The 19,414-nt window shown below is 53.4% G+C and overlaps 1 protein-coding gene across 1 annotated transcript; it reads left to right on the plus strand.

Annotated features, from left to right (window-relative positions):
- The first annotated feature begins 284 nt into the window (after window positions 1–284).
- ZNF311 (zinc finger protein 311) lies at window positions 285–11,648 on the plus strand. Its single transcript, XM_045073960.1, has 6 exons — window positions 285–411; window positions 2,552–2,630; window positions 5,916–5,992; window positions 6,226–6,376; window positions 6,709–6,813; window positions 9,052–11,648. Exons 2-6 carry the CDS (start codon window positions 2,555–2,557, stop codon window positions 10,545–10,547), a joined length of 1,905 nt encoding a protein of 634 aa, XP_044929895.1. The 5' UTR covers window positions 285–411; window positions 2,552–2,554; the 3' UTR covers window positions 10,548–11,648.
- The last annotated feature ends 7,766 nt before the right edge of the window (window positions 11,649–19,414 follow it).

Below are 19,414 nucleotides of genomic sequence, written 5' to 3' on the forward strand. Positions count from 1 at the left end.
GCGGGGCGGCTCCGGACCGCGCGGCGTCGCACGCAGCGCAGCTCAGACGTGCCCCCGGTGAAGCCCGAAGGACGCCCCCAGGAGCGACGCGCGCCCGTCAGGTCCACCGGACTCGGACCAAGCCCGCGGGCCGGCCTCGAGTTCCCGGGAAGCGCGGGGCTGGGGGAAGCGACGGTGCGAACACACCGGCACGCGCGGATGCGGGACGAACCACCCGGTTTGGTTCACGGGCGCGGGGAGACGGAGCAGGAGCTGTTCCGGGTCTAAATTGAAAGAAAGTAAGAGAAACGGCCCCGAACAAGCGCGGCGACGGAGAAGCGTGTCGCGTCTCACGACGAGCCGAGGCGCTGCGGCGGCCGGTCCGCCCGGGGCGCGCAACACGCCCGCCGTAGCGGGGTCGTCACCGAGCAGGTCAGGGGACCCGGCGGGGGCGGCCGGCAAGCGCCCAGCACGCACTGCGGGACGCGACGCCGGGGCCGCGCCTCCGGGCTGGCCTCGGGGCTCGCGCCGGGCACGCGGGGCCGCGGGCGGCCGGCGGGCGGCGCAGCGTCGGGCGCAGCGTCGAGCCCGAGCGGAGGCCCTGCGCGCTCCCGGGCGGCTGTCCACGGCCGAGTCGGCGGCAACGGCTCCGAACCACTTCTGAGCTTCCGACGGAGCGCGGCGGCGTCTACCTCGCGCTCTGGGCTCACGTTTAAAGTGACTTTCTCTGGTGTTTACGTCAGAAACCCCGCGCCGCAGCCGGAACGGGTCGCGGCGCTGACGCACGCACGCTGCGACCCCGCGCCCCTCGCGCCCTCAGACACTCGCGCGACAGAGCCCGGAGGAATTTCCGGGGAGGCCCGGACCAGCGAGGGGCCGCGTTTCCTAGAAAGCCACCGGAAGTGGGTGGTGGAGGACTGGAAGCGGCGCAGGCGCAGAGGTGCCTGTTTCTGGTTGCTTGCGGGAGGACGGGCGGGAAGGCCTGCACCTGCAGCAGGTGCGCGACGGGCGCCCAGCCGCGGGCTCCCGAGCGGCCAGCCGGCACCGCAGGGTCTTCCGGGGGAGGGGCGGGCTCCGCGGCCGGCTCGCTCCGCAGACCGGGCTTGCCCGCAGCTGCTCCGGCCCGCTCCCGCTGCTCCAGCGCCCAGCGGCCCCTCCCTTCTTTTATCCCGTGGACTGTCCTCCCCGGCGTCCGCGCCTGCGCCATTCCTTGAGCCGCTGGTGCAGGCGCTGTTTGGGGCGTTGCAAGCACAGCCGTGCACACAGTGGCCCGAACTCCCTGCCCTCCAGAGCCTAGGAGCCTAGACTGAGGGAGGGAGGGACCGACCGGACGTAACAGACCCGGGACTGGAGTAATTTACCGTGTCGGGAAGTGGGCGAGGAAAGGTGAAGGCAGGTAAGGCGTCTGGGTTGGAAAGAGCAGGTGGCGACCTTCGTAGGGCACCGAGAGTCGATCTCGGGAAGAAGCCAGACCATTTGCCGTGAGGATTGCCTGAGGTGCAGGGTCAGCTGGTGCAAAGGCCCTAAGCTGGAAGCCAAGGGTCTGTGCGTGAGGCCGGTTGAACGAGAAGACTAGCAGGAGCGGTCGTCAGCCCATCCGTCAGCCCATCCGTAGGCGTGTATGCCCCTGGGAGACCGGCTTTATTCTGAGTAAGCGGCAGAGGTGGCCCAAGGAATGGGCGCGTTTATGCAGCTTTGTACACCACCGCTTTGAGTAAACTGGAGACTGGGAGGCTTTAATCGGAGATGAAATAATCCAGCTTAGTTTTAAGCCTGCCCGTCCAACCGTTGTATTGAGAAGAGGCAGAAGGGAAGGACAGACGCGGGGAGACCGGCTAGGAGGAATGGAGAGCAAGGCGGCGGATGGCGGCCTGGACCAGGGTGGTAGCTGCGGAGGTTCTGTTCCAGATACGTACCATTTTCAGTTTGTCTTCCTGGGCTCCCTCATCTCCCACAGATGAATTTTCGTGGAATATTCAGGAAGACAAGGGGTGAGACCACAGCTAGCTCCATGCTGCTCAGAAACCCCAAATCCAGGGCACTGTGTGACACATCGGGCCAAATACCAGCTGGCCTGTGGGTCAGCAGGACCCTTTTGGCTGGCATCCCCCAGGCCACTTCCAGACTTGTCTGGGCAAAGCCAGAACTGACTCTGGGATTTTGACCCAAACAGCAGGGAAGAATCTGGACTGTGGCGGAAGACTGTAAAGAAAGCGGGGTAAAAAGATGCAGCAGGTAAGGAAAGGAGGGTCTGCAACACTTCTCCAGGAGGAGGAAGGAGAAGCCAGTACAGAAAAGGAAAGCAGCGGGGGACGTGGTGGAAGTTTCCCGCTTCCAAATATTTTCGCTGGACGGCCTTGTGACCGTGAAAGCTTTCCGCTGCTAGAGAGGAATTGGAAGTCTTCTCGGTTTTTTCATAAACTGTATCAGGGACTGAGTCCCTGAATTTCTCTCCTCCGCCCCTTCCCGGAATGTCTGGGAGTTGATTTCCACAGACAAAGCTTCATAGTTGCTTAGAGCTTGCTTTCCTCCCGTCCATAACTTCCCTGAGTTTTTCTGTGCTTTGTAATAGGTGATGGTGTCACTTGAGAGTCCGGGCCGTCCACGCCAGCTGCCTGGGACCCCTGATGCTGAGCTCCTGCAGGAAAGAGGTGAGGCACACAGGGTATTGTGCCAGGAGGACGGCAGCTGAAAACAGCTGGGACGTGGCATGGGCAGTGGGTGGGGGCAGGAGGGACATGCTTCCCGTAGCCTGGAAATCCACTCATTACTCAGCATTTACTGGACGTCTTCTGTTATTTCTATGCTAGGTTTGGATCAGTATTGAGAGGAACTAGATTCAGTTTCTGCCCTCATCCTACATCCAATTTGGAAAAAATCAGAATCCTAAGAAAAGATCCAACAAAGCAACTTATTAAAGAATTGTATTCCTTATTATATATACTTAATGACATGTACAACTTGACATGTATGATCAATAACTTACGTATGTGTCCATGAAACATGGTATCATTTGGTAACTCCTACCCCACCAGTTTTGCCAACGTGTCCATGTTGAGCATATATAATTTTACTTCTGTAGACCTTTTTGGAACCTTGAGATTTTAAAAGTATAGAATGAGTCCCTGAGAAACAAGATAAAACAGCGGCAAAGAAAGAGCAAAGGTTTTGTCGTAAAGCTTTTGGAAAAATAAAGGAATATGGGAAAATGTGAGGCTGGGCTTTAGAGGTGCTGAGTGGTGACGTGTGAAAAGCAAAGTGGTCTAGACTGTGGAGAAGTGGCTGATGGAGGTAAAACCCAGGAGACGACATTCAGCAGTTCTGGAGTCCCAGTCAGACCCTAAAAGGCACAGACTTTTGGGCAGAGGACTAGGCACTTGGGGACCCCAAAAGTAGGCTTTTAGTATGTATTATCTACAAAGAAGAAAAGTATATTATTGGAACTTCCAGAGGAGAAATCCTGAAATTTCCACTGTATAGGGACTCCTAAATGAAAATTAAAAATCCAGAACATCTTCGATATAAATTTAGGTAGAAGATAATCAACATTGCTTAACTTGGGTGTTATTTCTTTTTTAAAATATAAAATTATACACACTTCTTACGGTTCACATCAGACCTGAGTCTCCGGGTCCTCCTTTTTCATAAGACCTTAAATTTTCTTCCCAGTGGGGGTTGTGAGGACCATAAAGTTCACAGTCATCTGACATAAAGTAAGTGGATGAATGTCATCCTCGATTATATCCATACACTGTTTTAACAAATAGTTACCGACTGAATGTTTGTGTCCCTCAAAATTCACATGTTGAAGACCTACTCCCCATTGTGATATTTAGAGGTGGGGCCTCTGGGAAGTAATTTGGTTGAGAGAAAGACATAGGGGTGGGGCCACATGAAGAACTTAGTGTCCTTATTAGAGGAGAAGACCAGCACTCACGTGGGGTCCCCCAGGTGAGGACAGAAGGACAGCCAGCCAGGCAGAGCCCGTGCCAGCTCCTGGATCTCAGGCTTGCAGCCTCCAGAACCATGAGCAGTAGGTTTCCAGGATGTAAGCCATGCATTCTGGGGTATTTTGTTACGGCGGCCTGAGTTGGCAAAGGTAGTTTCATGCTATTTGAGCACATAGCCTGTCTCCCAAGTTCATGTTTAACTTGAGGGCAGAAACTGCCCTTTCAAAATCTGAAGCTAAAGAACAAAGCCTAAGAATCACTGTAGTGACCAGAGATTGAGGAGGGACAAACAACAACTATGTAACGGGAATAGAGTTTCAGGGTTGTTTGTTTTTAAGATTTTATTTAGTTGACAGAGATCACAAGTAGGCAGAGAGGCAGGCAGACGGGGAGGGGGAAGATCCCAGGAGCCTGAGACCATGACCCAAGCGGAAGGCTGAGGCTTTAACCCACTGAGCCACCCAGGCACCCCTAGAGTTTCAGTTTTGCAGGATGAAGAAGTTCTCGAGATTACACAACACTGTGAGTGTTGTCAACGCTGCTCAACTGTACACTTAAAAATGGTTAACGTGGTAAATTCTGTTACATTTTTTCCCCCACAATTCAAAAATTTCTTAGTGTGATGAGCACTTTAAAAAAAGAAGAAGAAGAAGAAGAAGAACCACTGAGCGTTCACAAAACTCCCAGTCTGTGAAGAAATCCGCTGCGATATATCCGGAGGGGAGTCTGGGTTAAATGGGGGTGTGCTTTGTCAAAGCTCATCCAGTGGGACACTCAGGACTTGTTTATTTTACTGTAGGAACTTTCTCCTCAACAGAAGGTAAACAGATACTGAACCCTAATTCAGGGTACGTGCCATAAAGCATTTCAGGGTGCAGTATGCTGGTATCCAGTTACTTTGAAATGCAGCAAAAAGTAAAGTGGGCTGATAGAGGCTAGTTAGACGGACAGAAGTGTGATCGAACACTCACTCGGAGCGCCTAGGTGAGTGTGTGGCTGCTTACTAAACGATTCTTTCAGCTTTTCTCTATACTTGAAAATGTTCGTGACAAAATGTGGATAGAAAAAATAATAATAATACAGTTGGAGGGCTTCTGTTTTTGATGCCACAGGGAGCCGAGCAGAACAAGCAGCTGCCGTGAGCTGTGCGCAGGCCTGGCGGGTGTGGGACGGCGCGACCAAGAATTACAGAGCGAGTGACGGGGGGGGGGGGGGGGGTACCCACAGAGACTAAAACAGCCCAGGTCTTGGTCAAAAGCTGAGCATAGCCTAAACCGAAGAAGAATTGTGGGAAGTTTCTCTGGGAAAAAACCCAGTTTGCTCCCAAATTGAAGTTTTGGTAAAGTTGGAATGAAATCTGGGGGACCTAAGGCCACAGGGTAGCCCTCGGGTCTCACCAGCTGGTGACTGACCCCACTGGAATCTTCCGACCCGGATTTGGGACGTGCCGATGAACGCTCCGGAAGGCGTGGTTGCCGCCAACGCCGAAGCCGCGGCAAGGCCGAGCTGGCCCGGGAAGGAAGGAGGCCGCGGTGGGCCGCACGGCAGCGCTGTGGGCAGGAGGGCTCACGCTCGGGGATTAGCAGGACGGATTCCGGATCGCAGGGGGAAGGTGGTGTTCCTCTAAGAAACCAACTGGAGGTAGAGCAGCCGTTACGTCGGTGAAGGAATACGCCTGCCCCGGGTGCGCCCGCGCCGCACCTTCCCCCTTTCTGCTCCCGCGCCCCGTCCGCGCCCCAGGTCTCGGAGAAGTGCCTGGAACGTTCCGATACCAGAAGAGGTTATCGCACGAGCCGGGAGTCAGCGATGTGGGCTCGGGGAGGGGCGAGGCCATCTAGGAAACGCGCCCGACTTGGTGCCACGGCCCGCCGCCCAACACCGAGCCGCGGCTGGAGAACGGAGCTTGAGAAGCTTCCACGTCGGGGAAGGCGGAGGAAGGCGGAGGTTGCGGTAAAACCGCGCTGACCCGTCTCCTTTCTCTCTCAGCCCCGCCGGCGCCGCAGCACCGCGCGTCCGCCCCGGAGGGAGGCCGGGCAGCCCCGCCAGGAGCGAAGAGCGCGGGGGTGAGCCGCAGCCCTCCCCGCCCTCCCCCTCCTGACCGCGCAGCCCGGCCCGCGAGCAGGGCTGCCCCCGGAGCAGCGTCCGCGGGGTGACGCGCCCTTCCCTCTGGTCCCTCTGCCGTTGGGGGCCACTCCTCTCACCTCGGCCCGGGTGCCCACAGGCACCGGCTCTCGTTCCCGCGAACCTTCTCCCGCACGGCCGCCCGCGTCTAAGCGCACCGCGGGGTTTCCTGCAGGACCGCGGGCGCGCGCGGCCTCGGGACTCGGTGACGTTTGAGGACGTGGCCGTGCGCTTCAGCGGCGGAGAGTGGCGGCGTCTGACCCGCGCTCAGCGGCGCCTCTACGCGGCCGTCATGCTGGACAACTACGGGCTCGTGGTCTCGCTCGGTAAGGACGTCCCCGCGGGGCTCCGCGCCGTCTGCTCCCCTCTCCCTTCTGTTGCGTTGTTGGGCGACGGCTGCCGGGCCCCTGACCCAGCTCTGTCCCCGAGCAAGACCGTTTCCAAGGCAGGGGCTGTTCCCCGGGGTCTCCCCCTCTGCCTCCTGAGAACTCTTCCGTGAGCATCCGCACACGTGTCTCCGTGTGGCCAGACCCCAGAGAACCCTCTCTCCACCCCAGTGGCCATTTTTCCTGTTTCCCTGCACACGCAGAGGGGTCAAGGCTGGGCGCTAGGACCCTTGTCCTGCCGCTCTGCGCCCTCATTCCTTCTGCACAACCAGGCTTCGCTGGCCCCAAGCCGCCTCTCATCTCCTGTCTGGAGCGGGGCGCCGAGCCCCGCGTTCGCGATCTGCAGGACTGGGGGCTCCTGAGCTGCTCCTTCCCAGGTGAGTGACGGAGGCGCTCCAGCCTCCTGCTGGGTGCCGTGGGGACGATGGTCAGACGATGTTCTTGGTGCTGGGTCATCCGTCCCCACCTGCCCAGGCACCCGAACACAAAGGAGCCGAACAGCAGCAAACTATTCAAGCAGTTACTCTGTCGTCATCTAATTGCCTCTTGGCACCTATCTAAAGGCTGTGCAGTTTGGCCCCAGAAACAGCTCAGCGAATTCATCTCCCTGCTGGGTATCGGTCACCCCAGTGCTCAGGGAACGCTGCTTTTCTGCCCTGAGTTTTTGCTCAGGACCATCCCCACGTTGAGCCTCGGGCCTCTGACCCTTTGCCCTTCTCTGTTCCCTCACGGCCCCAGCTCTTAGCTCAGCGGCACGTGCCGGCTGCATGGACACAGCTCACTTCTCCCCTTTCCTGGCCAGCACTCTCGTTTCTAACCCCTGGTGTTTACTAGATAGCGCATTGCCCTCTGAAAGATTCGTCTCTCCCCGCAGCCCGTCTCCACGGAGCCCTCCCTGTTTCTGTACTTGGGTCTACCTCTTTCTCGCGTTGCCTCTCACGCTCCCCGACCTGCCTACCGGGTCAGCTGTGAAACAAGTACCAGCTCCTCATTCAAACTGTTTCCCTACTCGACCTTCAAAACAGCGTCCCTTATTTGTAGACCAACCCAACTGCCCTATCACAATAACTGCTCTTCCTTTCTCCTCTCTCCTGCTATCCTGCAAACATTTATTGAGCAACTACTGTATACCAGGCACTAGACGAGGAACTCGAGTTGGCGGCAATGTTATTGCCTAGTAGGGAAGGCAGGTAGTGAGTGATGGCACAGCACAGAATAGTGAGAGTCACAGATAGGTACCTGGGACATGGAACACAGAAGAGAAGCATCTATTCCTGACCTGGGACCCAATGACTGTGGAGGGAAGGACCATGAACTAAGCGTGCTGCATGAGTGAGATGGTTTACTGGAAGAAGGAGAGAGGCATTCTGGGAATGTGGGCAAGTGTTGAGGAGGGAAAACATGAAGTGTGAGCTGCATGACCAGAGCAGAGGGCCCCGGGAGACCGGGGTGGGGAGCATGATTCAGAGGGGTTTTTGTAAACTGCAGACTTTGAACTTCATCCTGACAGTAGCAGCCGACACTGCGGAAGCATGCACGTCCGTGTGGCAGTGCTCCACACACAGGAGCTTCGGTACCAACCCCGTCTCACAGATGAACCCCTGAGGGGCATGCAGTCGCCCTCCCAGGTTGCACAGCCAGTAGGGGCCAGAGCTAGGATTTCAGCCCGAATAGCCCATTCCGGAGCTGGGACTCTGGCCTGCACGCTGGTTATCGTGCAGTGCCACTGAGATACTTAAGCTGAGGCACGGCAAGAGAGGATTTGATTTTTAGAAAGAAAAATCTGGAAGCAGAGTAGAGCATAGATTCAAAGAGAGCCAGGTTAAAGGACACTTAAAGGGGGATGGAGTGGCAGTTAGGGAGCAGGAATGCCCTGGCAGGAGAAACAGAGAGGAAGGGGTTGAGCTGAGACTAAGAGATTCAAACTCTGGTTGCTGGCAGTAGAAATTAACTCAAGCTAACGTGAGCAAAACAATGAGAATTTATTATTTGGGATGTCCTGAAAGCTAGAGCAGGGAGACATCAGGCCCCTCGCCCCACTGACCCCTCTGCCTCTCGGTAGGTCTGCGTCCCTCCTTCCTGGGAGACTGTCCCGCTGGCTGCTGGGCTGCTAAGGGCTGGGGCAGAATGTTCCCTCCCCTAAGCCGTGCGCCATCCCCCCAGCACCGGCTGTTGTCAGACCCTGGGTCCAGAGTCTAAGCAGAGAGAACCTGGCCTGGTTGGGAGAGGGACAGCCAAGACCGGATGTGCCCTGCACCCCGGTGGGCAGAGCTACACTGCAGAGCAGGGCAGACGGCTCCCTGGGGTGCTAGACCGCAGGCCATGTCTCAGGGGGAATTTGTGAAAGGTCAGCTGAGCAAATCTGAGGGAGGGAGAGGGTTGGGTGTGGCTCAGTCTCCTGACCCGGGTGACCAGGCGAATGAATTGCACGTTCGCTACACCGGGGGAGTCTCGGGAACATGCAGGTTGCCAGGGGCTTTGGTAAAGTCTGCAGAGTCCGAGCTATCCTGGTACTTCTCACTATGCCAAGCTGCCCCGGGCTTTGGCCACGACGTAGGGCTCTTCCAAGGGCTTCACCCTTTCCCCTCCCCGATCTGCCGTGTTTATTTCCTTAGTGTCAGCGGACCGGACCCGGCCCGGGACTGAGAGGGCAAGTTCAGAGCAGGAGGTGTCTGAGGGTGGGGAAGTCGGCGGTGTCCTGTCCGGGCACCCTGAGGCTGGAGGAGCTTGTGTCCAGGATGTCAAGTCGGAGAACGCACGGGACCCGGCCGGGGTGGAGACGCTGGGAGAGGAGAAGGGGACCCTCGAGGAAAGAAGGGCCCGGGCGGTGCTCGCCAACAACTTGAGCGCAGACTCCAAGTGCACCCCACGCACCCGAGCCCTGACCGCACGGAGCCCCCGCCCAGGTGCCGCGCGTGGCCATACCTTCCCGCTTCTCCACGGGCGCGTCCGTGCTGGCGAGAAGCCCCACGCGTGTCACGAGTGCGGGAAAGCGTTCAAGACCAGAAAGCAGCTGCGTGTGCACCGCGTCACGCACACGGGGGAGAAGCCCTTCCGCTGCGCGCAGTGCGGGAAGGCCTTCAGCAGCCCGTCGGCGCTCTGCCGGCACCGCAAGGCGCACGGCGGGGAGAGGCCGCACGGCTGCGGCGCGTGCGGAAAGGCCTTCGGCAGTGCGAGCCGGCTGCGGCGGCACCAGCGGGTCCACAGCGGCGAGCGGCCGCACGAGTGCGCGGTGTGCGGCAAGGCCTTCCGCTTCCGGCACTGCCTCACCCTGCACGGCCGCACGCACACCGGGGAGCGGCCGTACGCGTGCGGGCAGTGCGGCAGGGCCTTCCGCGGCAGCTCGGACCTCGCCAAGCACGGCCGGATCCACAGCGGCGAGCGGCCGTACCCGTGCCGCGCGTGCGGGAGGGCCTTCCGCCGCAGCTCCGACCTGCGCAAGCACGCGCGGACGCACGCGCGGGAGCCGGCCGCGGGCTGCCCCCAGTGCTGCGGCCGCGCTGGGCCGCGCCGCCCCCCGACGGCCTACGCCCCCGAGAAGCCCTACCCGTGTGGGCGGTGCGGCCGCGCGTGCGGCCCCCGGGGCCGGCGCGGGGCTCCCGAGCGCGCGCGCCGGGGCGAGAAGGCGCACCCGTGCGCGCACTGCGGCAAGGCCTTCCACGATCGGCACGGCCTGGCCGTGCACCAGCGGCTGCACACCGGCGAGAAGCCGTTCGCCTGCCCCGAGTGCGGGAGGGCCTTCCGCGGGAAGTCCAACCTGACCAACCACCGGCGGATCCACACCGGCGAGAAGCCGTACGCGTGCGAGGCGTGCGGGAAGGCCTTCCACCACCGCTCGGGCCTGACGCAGCACCGCCGGATCCACAGCGGGGAGAAGCCCTACCCCTGCCGCGAGTGCGGCGCCGCCTTCCGCCAGCGCGCCGCCCTGGTCGGGCACCAGCGGGTGCACACCGGGGAGAAGCCCTACGCGTGCGAGCAGTGCGGGAAAGCCTTCAGGGTGAGCGCGAACCTCACGGGACACAAGAAGAGGCGACATCGAGGGTGGCGAGGCCACGCGCCTGGGGAGGGTGAGAAGGGCCCTTCCCCGGGACCTGTCCCACCTCCTCCGTAGGCGGGGTTTGACCCGCAGCCCTGTGGGTGCCGGCTTTGTTGGTGCTTTCTGTTCTCCTTCCGCCCCGAGCCTGGTTCTTCCCGGCTTGCTGCCCCCGACTGAGCTCCCCGGAGCCTGACCGCCCTGGGCAGTGTTGGGGCGAGCACCTGCACTGCCAATCGGGAATGCCAGTCAGTAATGATAGCAGGTGTCGCCTAGCCTCGGAGCACGCCAGCCACTCTTCTAAGGGCTGTGCAGTGCCAACTCGTTGACTGCATAAAACATCTCTACAGGACGGGGAAATTAGGGCATAAAAAGATGAAACCTGCTCGGGAGGTTCTGCATAACCACCCACCCCCGCCCTGCCAGGCTCCGGTCTGCACCCCGACAAGACGCTTGCAACACATCTCTTAGATGTGTGGTTAACAGCTCAGCACGGAGCACGTTTTAGTTCATAAAATATTGATCAATTTTAGCAAGGTTTTGGTTTTGTTTTAACTTAAAGACTGAATGGTACTTTTCCATGCGGGCTCAGAATTGCTGAGACCGGGATGGGAAAAGAAGACAGGACGGGGCAGATTTAGAAATCATAGTTAAGTGGGATCTAGCTATGCGCTGCCCCAGTAACAATTTACATATGGAAAGACCATGAAGCCCATCTCACTTTGTTATAAATACATCAAAATATCACTGTGTTAATTTCTTAAAACTTGCTGTATTTATTTGCATGACATATGAAATGCTCTTTAAAATGTATGAGAAACTTGCATCTATCCAAGTCTTTCAGTATCTCGTAACAGACACCCTTTCTCTTTCAAATATTACAAGTATTTTTTACAGACAGAATTAAAATAAATAACCACAGCCAACAAGGCTGTTAATTAGACACTGAAAATCCCCGGGGGCACCTGGGTGGCTCAGTTGGTTAAGTGTCAGACTCTTGATTACAGCTCAGATCACGATCCCAGGGTTGTGAGATTGAGTTGCCTGCTTGGTGGAGAGTCTACTGGAGATCCTCCCGCTCTCTCCTCCTCCTCTCTCTCTCTCCCTCCCTCCCTCCGTCTCTTAAAAAAAAAAAAAAAAATTAGAGATTTTTAACCTCATTACCTTAATGCAAAATCTGAGAAATATGTCACTCTGAACATTGATTCAATGAGACTGTTTCCACTTTACCTTCACAACGGAAGTAGGGAATGCACACTTCACTCAGTTTTCAGAAGTGGAATAAGATCCAGGTTTCAGATTTTGAACCACCCACGAGCAGAGATGTGTTCTATAGCTTCTACACCTGGTGCAGTTGGGTGTCCTTCCATCCCCACAGAGCGAGTTTCACTCACTTTCCACAAAACAGTCTTTCGAATTTTTCAAGACCAAATCAAGCACTTCTTTTTCCACAAGGCAAAATACCTGAAATTTCTTTAATGCTTTCTCGCTGTTTATTTTTAAATGTTCAGAAAACGGGGGCGCCTGGGTGGCTCAGTGGGTTAAGCCGCTGCCTTCGGCTCAGGTCATGATCTCAGAGTCCTGGGATCGAGTCCCACATCTGCTGAGCAGAGAGCCTGCTTCCTCCTCTCTCTCTCTGCCTGCCTCTCTGCCTACTTGTGATCTCTCTCTGTCAAATAAATAAAATCTTTAAAAAAAAAAAAAATGTTCAGAAAACGGCTGAAGATTCCCGGAGCTGAAGCTAGGCATCTGGGGTTCTCGCTGCAGACCCGAGAACCCGCTGGCAGTCTCCCCGGTGGGTGTCTGGATCACAGTGGGTGTTCTAGAAGACAGTGGCCAAGTGGAAGACGGCCTTGTGAGGGTCATGTCTCGAAGTCTTGGCCTTTCCTTCTGTTCCCTTGGTCTAATGTCCTCACACGGCGCCGACCTGGTTAATTACCACAGCTTTAAAATCTCTAAGTCCTATTTATTTTTCTTCAAGACCAAGTTGACTGTTCTTGGTCAAGGCTGTATGTGTCCATGCAGGGGAAGACTCGGTGTTATAAAGATGTAAGTTCTTCCCAGAATTGATCAATACCATCATTGCAACCTGAGTAAAAATCCCCAGAGCACATTTTTGTGGACAATGACAAACTGACACTAAAATTTATTTTGCAGTGCAATTCCTAGCCAAGACCTACGAAAGGGAAACTGTTATCCTTCTATGAGTAAACTTTGGACAATATTTCTACCTTCAGGGTAAGAAAGGATTTCTCAAGACATCAAAAAAGGTTAATTTTAAAGAAAATTTTCTGATAAATACTAGATTAAAATGAATTTCTTTAATGAAATTCGCCACAAAAAAAAGGAAAATACAATGTTCTCATGACTTGAAAAAAGATATTTTGAACACACACACACACTTGGCAAATAATTTTCATCTAAAATATTTTAGGTTGGGGGCGCCTGGCTGGCTCAGTTGATTAAACGGCCCTGGATTTCGCCTCAGGTCATGATCTTGGGGTTGGGAGAGCCACTCCTGCATCAGCCATTGAGCTGAGCATGGAGTCTGCTTAAGATTCTCTCTCTCCCTCTGCCTCTGTTCCTCTTTCCCCCCTTCACAGTCTCTCAAAAATAAGTAAATAAATATTTTAGGTTGAGTCTCATGAATCGCTGTATCTAAAGGTTGAATCGTGGCAGTTTAATATGATTTGACCTTATATAAAAATTCCTTTAGGGGCACCTGGGTGGCTCAGTGGGTTAAGCCTCTGCCTTCGGCTCAGGATATGGTCTCAGGGTCCTGGGATCAAGTCCCACATTGGGCTCTCTGCTCTGCAGGGTGCCTGCTTCACCCCACCCCACCCCACCCCATCCCCTCCCTGCCTGTCTCTCTGCCTACTTGTGATCTCTGTCAAATAAATAAAATCTTCAAAAAAAAATTCCTTTAAATCAATAAGCAAAAGACAACCCCCCAAAAGTCAGAAAGCGTGAAGAAGTACTTCACAGAAAATTTAAAATCAGCAATGACTAAACACAGGAGTCCAGCATCCATAATAAGGAACTCGGCGCAGTGACAGCGTGGGACTCCTGCTAGACCGAGACGAAAACAATGGGCCTCGCCAAGTGTTGGCCTGGACGTGAAGTTGCCGCACGTCCGGTGGAGGCTGGGAACTCCACTTTGGAAAGCGAACGGATGCTGTCGCGTAAAGCCGACCGGTCCCCTACCGCCTTACAGATCCGTCCCTCGGGACACGGCCCCAGATGTGCTCGCACTCACAGCCCGTACAAGGGCGTCCACGGAGCTGTGGCCCGTCACCGCAAAACCCAGCAGCAACCCAGATGTTCAGCAGCACTAAGTAGAAAAACACATTTTGCCATATTGAAACAATGGATGCCTTACGGAAACTATCGTGAACGACCTACTTGCGTTATCCACAGAGGAACGTGAGTCGAGAGTGGACAGTGCGAATAGGAAGAGCAAGGCCCGGGAGACAACCCACAGCTTGGTGCCGTCTGTATGAAGTTCAGAAGCGAGGAAGACAAAGTCGTACATTGACTGGAGAGCTACTCATAAGTGCATTATTTGTGTATGTAAAGGAATGGTAAACACAGAATTTAGCATAGGGGTTACCTTTGAAAAGGAGTCACAGTGATGGGATAGGAGAGAGGCACATAAGTTGATGCAAATGTCTTAGTAATATTCTAGCCCAGACCTGTCCAATAGAAACAATGCCAGGGCGCCCGGGTGGCTCAGTGGGTTAAGCCGCTGCCATCAGCTCAGGTCATGATCTCAGGGTCTTGGGATCGAGTCCCGCATCGGGCTCTCTCTCTCTCTGCCTGCCTCTCTGCCTACTTGTGATCTCTCTCTGTCAAATAAATAAAATCTTTAAAAAAAAAAAAAAAAAGAAAGAAACCTAATGCCAGCCACAAAGATAATTTAAAAGGTACTCATTAAAAGAATGAAAAGAAATTAACTTTAGTAGTGTATTTCAAAGTGGCCCACTATGTTAGAACTATCATTTCAATATACAGTCAAAAACATATTAATGAAGTATTTTTTGCTGTATTCTACATTTACAGCTACATTTTCATTAGAAATACTATACTTAGGTCTGTACTTGGATTTCATAAAATTTACAGTTGAAAAAATAAATTCACAAATCAAGTTGTCCCAAACATACTAAGAAGTTTTCTGATAGGCTGCTGGGGGCTGGAGGGAGGGCTGGAGTGGCTGGGGACGGACGCTGGGGACGGTGTGTGCTATGGGGAGCGCTGTGAATTGTGTAAGACTGATGATTCACGGACCTGTACCCTGAAACAAATCATACATTATATGTTACCAAAAAAATAAATAAGGAAGTTTTGCAGTAACAGAATGCAGAATGCTCTTTTTAAATGTAAATTTTAAATAGAATTAAAAATTTACTTCCTCGGTCACGTGAGCCACGTTTAAAGTGCTAACTCACCACCTGGAGCTCGTGGGTACCATACTGGACAGTGCAGCTCTACATGTTGAGTGATCTGTTCAAAAGTGCTCATTTTGATATTGTGCTTCAAAATGTTTACACTTGCATATCTTCTCAAAAGTATAAAATAAAAGGGGTACAAAAAAAAATCTAGAGAAGGAGTTCCATTTAGCAGAAGTTCCAAAAGAATGAAATGAACAAAAGACACAGGAAATTATCTAATCGTGTAAGAAAATCCGTTCCTACAGGGAAAGGCCTGCCAAGCACATGGTTCAATGAATGGTAAAACATCTGCATAAGATACTGTGGATAAAAGAAAGATGTCAGAGTTTTCAGGCAGGAAAAAGAAAAGTCAAAGATAAAGGACAAGAAAATAAATTACCATTGGAATAATCAAGAAGAGCACTTGAAGATGACAGACAGCAGAGTAATGCCTTCAAAATCCGAAGGGAGGGGCATCTGGGTGGCTCAGTGGGTTAAGCCTGTTCCTTCAGCTCGGGTCATGATCTCAGGGTCCTGGGATCGAGCCCTGCATGGGGCTCTCTGCTCAGCAGGGAGTCTCCTTCCCCCTCTCTCTGCCTGCCTCTCTGCCTACTTGTGATCTGTCAAATAAATAAAATCTTTAAAAAAAAAATCCGAAGGGAAACAATTTTAACTTAGATTTCTATAATCAAATGATTAATCAATTACTAGGTAAAATAAAGATATTTTAAAGACAAGAAAGGTCTCAAAATTTTTATCTCACATGTTTTATCTTATCATAAACTCCACTCAAGCAAATCAGTGAAATCAAGAATTTAAAAAAAGAGAGATGGGACTCAAGAAGCAGACTTTACAGCAAAAGGAAGGAGGCATCAAAGGCAAACCCCCAGTTCTGTGCAGTGGATCCGGACGAACATGATGGAGAAGCAGTCTGGGCGGAAGATCTCCAGGGAAGAATAACATCCAATGCACTGACCAGATAGAAAAGAGCATTTAGGAGTTTCACTGTTATTTTGAAGAATTAGGGAATCATATCAAGACTGACAGGAAACTAATCAAGTGACAAGATAAGGCAACCAGTAAATCCAATGTGCTCAAATTTTACAAAATGGAAAATATCAGGTAGTTCATCCATATCAACATAATTTCAGACATGTCTCAGCATGAAAAAAATGCATCATACCAGGAGGACAGAAGATGGAAATCAGTTGGGGGATGATGAGCACCAGAGGGCAGCTCTCAAATTTCAAAGGGGAAAGAAAGCAAGGACAAGTGACTAAAAGAGCCAAAGAGGAAATAACAGTAGGAGTATGGTGTTTGGCTTTATGCAGTCTCCTATGCTGCCTCCCTTCCCGGTGGTGTAATTCCTAAATTTCAGTTGTAACTTACTTACACGTAACTCGTAACAATTTAAACACCTCTCCTTTTCTCTGCCTGTTGACAGCATATGTCTGTCAAGAACTGAATATTCTGATATTTCACTGTGTTTATAAGGTAACTAATTAGCCTGTCAGTTTCAAGGTGGCTCGTGGAACACGAGAGACTGCTGGGTCAGAGCTGGAAGGCAAAAACGTACCTTACCTCAGGATTTTCCTCGGGGCCTGACATGGGTCACGGGCAAGAGAAAACCATACAAACTGACTTCCTGAAAGTTTTACATGACAAGTGAACCCTCAGAAGGAAACGAGTATCCAGAAAAGTGGCAAAACGGAACTGCTTTTACATGAGGTTGAACAAAAGAGAGGCAATGGCGGACCAGTAAAACGGATGAGGAGGCTAAAGGAAGCATTATTTTAACAAGATCGGTACAGAATCCTTCCAGCTTTGACCTCCTACCCTGGATGTTAAGAAAATTACTTTCATCTTGGTACATAAGGAGGACATCTTCCACATAAGGGTCTTACCTCCTGCTTTCCAGAAGAAAAAGGAGAGGGTCAGAGCACCCTTCTTGCACCTGTATTGTTAAGTGCCTTCAGCTCGAAATAATTCTTATGCCAGAGTGACATACTCCGCCACCCTTCAGAGATAAAGGACATTTTATTCTCGGGCAAGAGCAGGAGCCACATTAGCAGCCTCCCAGCAGATGCCTCGAAAGCACCCATTCCCACAGGGTGGCTCCGATGGGCCAGACAGATGCTGCACATGGCGGGGTAGTGTCCCAGGACAGGAAGCCTGAGCACAGGGAGCTCAGAACCCCAGTCCTTCGCACCAGACGTGACACCATCTCTGTCTTCCAAGGCTGTTCTTTATATGCGTTATCTTTGGAAGACAGCCCAGGACAAAGGACAGTTCCGGACTCTGTGGAATAATAAGAAAGATAAATTTGGTCTTTGTCTCCAGTTGCTGACATAGCTTCTATGTCTCTTGGAATTTCCTGTGTGCCAGCAGCATCTTTTATTCTAACAAGGCCATGCAGGGTAGATTCCTAGACACTTTCAGAATGAGTCTAGTAGCTGAAAGACCAAGCCATAGTTAGAAGCCTAGAACCTCCAGCCACCACCTCCTTCCTCAACCTTCCCAGGAGGGGAGAGGAGATTACAACCTGTCATGCCTACACGATAAAACCGTCCATTAAAAATAATAATAATAATAACCTAAGTGACAGAATTAGGAGAGCCTCAGAAATGTTGAAGGCATGGTGCTGCTGGGAAGGCAGCCCAGCTGTGGCGGGCATGGAAGCTCCGGAACCCCCAACCCCTGCCTAGCTGCCCTGGGCCTCTTATCCAACGCGAGGAGGGGGTCTTTGGAACCCCGGATTTATAGCTGCTCAGTCAGAAGTAAGGGAAATCTGGGACTTGTAAATGCCATCTAACGTGGGCTGCACTTGGGGTGTCCGGCTGGTTCAGTCCTACAGCCTGTGCCTCTTCATCCTGGGTTATAAGTTTGAGCCCCACCTTGGGTGTAGAGATTACTTAAGAAGTAAAAATCTTTAAAAAAAAAAATAAATAAAGTGGTGTACAGTTTTGTGTGATTTGTTGGTGTCTGCAGAGAATCAGAGAATTGGTTTTGGTGAGTGAAATGATAAGGATCCCCACCATGCACGCAGAAACGGACTCGGTGAACACCTGCCGCCATCCCACCACCAGTAACTGATGAGGGAGCAGGAGGCTGGCTGCGGACCAAGCAAGAGCTGGCACCTTGCACCCCTCTCCACCTGCTCCCCTCCATAATGTGTGTGACATCCTCAGGCACCCCTGGCTGCCCTAAAAGAAAAACAAATAGTTAACTTGCAGAGATCACAATCCTGCAAGGCAGGAGTCTCCCTTGTTTAACAAATGTCCTTGAGATTTACAACAAAGAAGTTACCTTATCAATAGCTCAATTTCCAGAGGCACATAACTCAGTTCCTCAAGCCCTGACGTCACCCTCCCCTCCATAAAAAAAACTAGAGGAGGCTGAGGTAGAAGGAAAAGTAAATAAAGTTAAATTTTTTCTAAACCTAAATCTCACTAACAAGGACGCTTGATAGCAGGAATGTAACATTCCACCAGGAGACTCCCAATTGTCTTTATGTTAGTGCCTCATTAGAGGGAAAGTGGCCTTGGCTTGATCGTAACCAGGCCTTCCATATCCTGACAGTCTTCTTTACCCCAATAGCCCTTCTGAACACCCCTTTGTCCTCACCTACCCAACTCCTGTGTATATAACCAGCCACTCCTCACATGCCGGGGCAGCAGCTCTTCCTGCCCACGGGTCCTGTCCCCGTGCTTTAATAAACCACCATTTTGCACCAAAGATGTCTCAAGAATTCTTCCTTGGTCATGGGCTCCGGACCTCAGCCCACCGAACCGAACCTAGGTGCTAGAACCCCATCAGTAACCACACGGGCCGCCTTCTAGCCAGCGGGCGGCCTGTGCTCTTCTCCAACGTCTCCATCCTCTTAAATCTGGACTTCGAGGTCCACACACAGAGAACGATCTTTTTTGGCAGAAATTATAGCGTATTTGCACAATAACTTACCTAATGCTCGTGAACCGCACGGGACTCCGAGCTTCACGCTAAGGACTGGAAGATGAGAAAGAGACGCCGCGCGCACAGGTCTGCTCGGGCAGGGAGCCGCGCACGACGGTCGCAGGGACGCCGCAGCAGGTGAGCGGAAGCAGAAAGCACGACAGGGCGCGAGAACCGGCGACAGACGGAGGCGCTGGAGGGCACCGGACGCTGGGGGGGGCCGAGGCCGGACGACACCGAGGCTGGGGGGACCCGGCGCTGGGGGCGGTCCGCGGTCATGGCCCAGCACCGGCGCTTTCCCATCTGCAAGTGAGGCGGCGGCTGCAGGAAGATGAGCGACGTCGCGGGCGCGGGCGGCTCGGTCCGAGCGCGGAGAGGACGGCCGCCCCCGACGGGCAGGACCTCGTGCACGAAAGCACTTCTGGGCCAGCACTTCCCGGCCCCGCACTGGCCTGTCCCTGAAGCTGAACGTTGCAGGGCGGCCCTCCGGCCTCTGCGCAAACAGCGGTCCCAGCCGGACAACTGACCGGAGCACGCGGCCGTCCTGGGCGCAAAGGAAAAAAGCCT

Source organism: Mustela putorius, unplaced genomic scaffold, assembly GCF_011764305.1.
Source record: "Mustela putorius furo isolate JIRA1106 unplaced genomic scaffold, ASM1176430v1.1 tig00537295_pilon_pilon_pilon, whole genome shotgun sequence".
In the NCBI taxonomy this organism is placed as follows: Eukaryota; Metazoa; Chordata; class Mammalia; order Carnivora; family Mustelidae; genus Mustela; species Mustela putorius.

Excerpts from the sequence above, each read along its gene's own strand:
- ZNF311 (XM_045073960.1), top strand. The coding sequence starts at position 2,555 with ATGGTGTCACTTGAGAGTCCGGGCCGTCCACGCCAGCTGCCTGGGACC. Across the intron at positions 5,993-6,225 it reads CAGGAGCGAAGAGCGCGGGG|GACCGCGGGCGCGCGCGGCC; the intron begins GTGAGCCGCAGC and ends GGTTTCCTGCAG. Across the intron at positions 6,814-9,051 it reads CCTGAGCTGCTCCTTCCCAG|TGTCAGCGGACCGGACCCGG; the intron begins GTGAGTGACGGA and ends TTATTTCCTTAG.